At 19.7% G+C, this 1,370-nt stretch overlaps 1 protein-coding gene across 2 annotated transcripts in view; it reads right to left on the bottom strand.

The window, feature by feature from the left end:
• The window catches only part of LOC108754738 (kynurenine/alpha-aminoadipate aminotransferase, mitochondrial-like), a 21,258-nt gene that overhangs the window by 2,901 nt on the left and 16,987 nt on the right, over positions 1-1,370 (bottom strand). For both annotated transcript variants that reach the window (XM_018497277.1, XM_018497276.1), the window contains exons 4-5: positions 972-1,158; positions 310-426 (exon numbers count right to left, since the gene is read on the bottom strand). In XM_018497277.1, the coding sequence (XP_018352779.1) occupies positions 310-426; positions 972-1,158 (304 nt within the window). The remainder of the gene's footprint in view (positions 1-309; positions 427-971; positions 1,159-1,370) is intronic.

Raw genomic sequence — 1,370 nt, 5'->3', positions numbered from 1 at the left:
TTTAACCTTGAGTAAAAATGTCAATATCTTCCATTAATAAAAGAAGATTAAAATTTCAAATAGTTTACATATCATACAAATAACTTTTATATATATATATAAAAGTTATTTGTATGATATGTAAACTATTTGAAATTTTAATCTTCTTTTATTAATGGAAGATATTGACATTTTTACTCAAGGTTAAATTAAAAGCAAAGTAAAATATTTTTCACGAATAAAGATAAAGATCCGAAAATAAATAATTGCTTTTTTATTATTTTTTATGCAATTTGAAAAGAGATTTGACATAATACTTTTGTGACTCACTTTTGGCATTGGTTTACCATCCTTAAGTTTTTCTTCGCATTTTTTGGAAATTTCCTCAGGAATTATCCCATCAGCATCTTGATTAATTTCTATAACATCTGGTAACAGAGGTGCTAACTATAAGTAAAAAAGAAAAAACTTTGGAAAATTATTCTTTAAAAATAATTTATTAATGTCTTTTAAATATTAAAGATAATATTATATTAAAGAAGAATAAATAAATTTTTCTTTTTTATAATAAATTCATTAAATTTATAATATGCAATCTGAAATTGCACTATTATTTTAAATAGATCTGCGTATTTTTTTATATCAATTAATTAATTTTATCGTTTAATATAATAAAATTAAATTTTAAAATTTATCTTATATTTAAATCTCTAAAATTTATCTTATCTATAATATTATTTTATTTATGATAAAATTAAATCTAAAAATTTATCTTACAAAAATAAGATCAGTAAAAATTAAATATTTTATGAAATATTTTATTCCAAGATATTTTATACAAGATATATTAACTTCAATTAATTTAAACGGTATAACATAAGATATAAATTTTGAAGCTATAAATAAAATTTCTTACACTTTCTACTTGTATATTTTTGGTTCTATTGTTTATTACTTTATCAATATTATAATATTATTTTAAAATAACATACCGCTCCGATTACCCCTGTATATGTTGGTACTTGAAGCATAACTGGATCATTCTCATCAATCAGCATTTGAAATACTTTTTCACAACCGTCCATAGAACCGCATGTAAACGCTATATCCCAATCATTTCGCTTTGGTGAATGCCATGTTTTTTGGAACTCCTTCCATTTTTCTAATAATGGCTCGTAACTTTGAAAAGAGAAATGATAAGCATTTAATTCAGATTTATTAAAACGTAGCTTAACTAATACAAAAAATGTATTTTTTTATTAATTAAATGATAAAAATGCTTAAATTATGTTAACAAATAATATAAAATTTATAATTATTTTATAAAAACATGAAAAATTATTGTATATAAAATAAACATTATATATAATATAAATAACATTATATATTAT

The sequence above is a fragment of the Trachymyrmex septentrionalis genome, unplaced genomic scaffold (assembly GCF_001594115.1).
Source record: "Trachymyrmex septentrionalis isolate Tsep2-gDNA-1 unplaced genomic scaffold, Tsep1.0 scaffold80, whole genome shotgun sequence".
Classification (NCBI taxonomy): Eukaryota; Metazoa; Arthropoda; class Insecta; order Hymenoptera; family Formicidae; genus Trachymyrmex; species Trachymyrmex septentrionalis.
Note: the sequence above shows the minus strand (reverse complement) of the source record. Positions and strands in the feature narration are given on the sequence as shown.